The sequence below is a fragment of the Diaphorina citri genome, unplaced genomic scaffold (assembly GCF_000475195.1).
Source record: "Diaphorina citri unplaced genomic scaffold, Diaci psyllid genome assembly version 1.1 scaffold2043, whole genome shotgun sequence".
NCBI lineage: Eukaryota > Metazoa > Arthropoda > Insecta > Hemiptera > Psyllidae > Diaphorina > Diaphorina citri.
The window spans coordinates 1-2,386 of record NW_007379468.1 but is presented as its reverse complement, the minus strand read 5'-3'; the positions used below and the strand labels follow the sequence as shown (position 1 = coordinate 2,386).

General features: G+C 36.2%; 1 protein-coding gene across 1 annotated transcript; it reads left to right on the top strand.

Annotated features, from left to right (window-relative positions):
• Positions 1 to 1,389: 1,389 nt before the first annotated feature.
• On the top strand, positions 1,390 to 2,303 carry LOC103518020. Its single transcript, XM_008483071.1, has 2 exons — positions 1,390 to 1,641; positions 1,689 to 2,303. Exons 1-2 carry the CDS (start codon positions 1,390 to 1,392, stop codon positions 2,301 to 2,303), a joined length of 867 nt encoding a protein of 288 aa, XP_008481293.1.
• The last annotated feature ends 83 nt before the right edge of the window (positions 2,304 to 2,386 follow it).

Below are 2,386 nucleotides of genomic sequence, written 5' to 3'. Positions count from 1 at the left end.
GGGAGCCCCCACCGCCAGCCGATGCCTACCCCCCCGAACCCCCGGGAGCGCGCAGCGCGACCGCATGCCCAACCCCGCGAAGCCCCCGGGAGCGCGCAGCGCGACCGTAAGCAAGGGAGCGCGAAGCGCGACCCCAGGCACAACCCCGCGAAGCCCCCGGGAGCGCGCAGCGCGACCGTAAACAAGGGAGCGCGAAGCAGTAGAATAGTACGCACGTACGTTATAACAAAATACATATTTTCCTTTTTAAAATATTGTAATTTACATGTAAATAATTGGCATTTTTTGTCGATCATTTTCATCAAATTTTCATTATTTTGTAATTAAAGGTGATGCTATAATAATTTTTTTTTAAAATAATTTATTTGGTGTTTTATAACTATTGCAGTGTTATTTGTCAACTTGAAATCATCTTTTCTACCGGAGGGTACGGTTGACTAGCTGCACAACGCTTACTCGCGTTTTTTCTGAAAACTCTGAAATAAATCAATTTTCTTTTTATTTGCATAACAATATGTTGCCTGCAAAAATCTCACCTATGTAAATTAGTGGATGAGTTATATTGGTAGGATAAACAGTTAATAAAATTACTTGGGGCCATCACCTTAGAAAAATTTCGCCTGCGGCGCAGTTAATAGGACGAGAAGGTATTGAAAAGAAAGTAAAAATATTAAAATTTGGGGGAATAATTTAGCCCGTAGTTTATTCGATCAGTACCTATATATGTAGTATGTACCTAACCTAACCTAACCTTTAATTTGTTCGATGTTTTGTCTTGTCCTAAATAACAAATTATTCAAATCAGTTTTTGAATTAATTAATTAAAAACAGGAAACAATGATTTTTTAAAATTGTAGTATGTACCTAACCTAACCTAACCTTTAATTTGTTCAATGTTTTGTCTTGTCCTAAATAACAAATTATTCAAATCAGTTTTTGAATTAATTAATTAAAAACAGGAAACAATGATTTTTTAAAATTATTTATTTTTGTTTTCTCAATTTAATTATTCCACCGTGTTCGTTATCTGTTACGTTCTTTTTTGTACAAATAAAACGATAGGTAAAAAAAGAACATAACAGATAACGAAGAAAAGAAAAAATTAATAATTAATTATTACATAAAAAATGAGTTTTTTGCTAAAATAATTTATTTGGTGTTTTATAACTATTGCAGTGTTATTTGTCAACTTTGAAATCATCTTTTCTACCGGAGGGTACGGTTGACTAGCTGCACAACGCTTACTCGCGTTTTTTCTGAAAACTCTGAAATAAATCAAGAGGAATGGCAAATTGTGCGAGATGTCGTGATCCTGTCATACAGGAGGATATGTTGAAATGCTTCACCTGTTCGCTGCCTTACCATTACTTATGTGCGGGTAAAAATGACATGAATTTCAAGAAGATGGGAAAAGCGAAACTGACTTGGAAGTGTTTGTCATGCAAGGGGATGCGATCAAGTAATGAAGAGGAAGCTGATCTAGAGGATGAGCAAACCAAGACAAGGGATGACAAGCTATTAGAGCAAATGAAAAAGATGTTTCAGGAATTTTCCAAGGATATCAATTCTAAGCTGCTTGAGTTTGAAAATAGTCTTCAGTTCCACTCAGGGAAATTAGAGGATGTGATCAGTGGATTCAATGTAAGGATATCAATTCTAAGCTGCTTGAGTTTGAAAATAGTCTTCAGTTCCACTCAGGGAAATTAGAGGATGTGATCAGTGGATTCAATGAAATGAAGAAGAATTTTTCTTCCCTGCAAAAGAAGCAAGAGGAACTGGCGAACGAGAACGTGATGCTGAAGAATAAAGTGAAAGAACTTAGTTTCCAGGTTCATGACATGGATCAACGATCCCTGGATCATAATCTGGAGATCTTGGGAATTCCAGATGTCATTGAAGATCCAAAAGTTATCATGGGATCTCTTTGTGAGAAAATCCAAATCCAAGTTCCTGATCCTGGAACTTATGTTGTGAAACGAGTTGCAGTAGGTGCCAAAAATAAGCCTAAGGCATTGATTGCACAATTCAACTCGAAACAGCTAAGGGATAAAATTCTCAAGGAAAGTAAAAAATCAAAACCAAGAGTATCTGATTTCACCAAAGCTCCATCTGACATTCAACCAGTATACATCAATGAACAACTTACTCCTTACATGAAACAGTTATTCTTCAATGTCACCAAAGAAAAGAAGGAGAAAGGATTTGCATATGTTTGGATCGCTGAGGGTAGAATTCTGTTAAGAAAGACGGAGCAGTCCAAAATTTGTCGTATTCGATGTATTGAAGATGTACTGAAGACATAAAACATGTATTCTAGTTCTTAACTTTGTTATTGTCTTGGTTCCTTATTAATTTTAATAATGGGTAGTAGGATGAACTCTTTTTT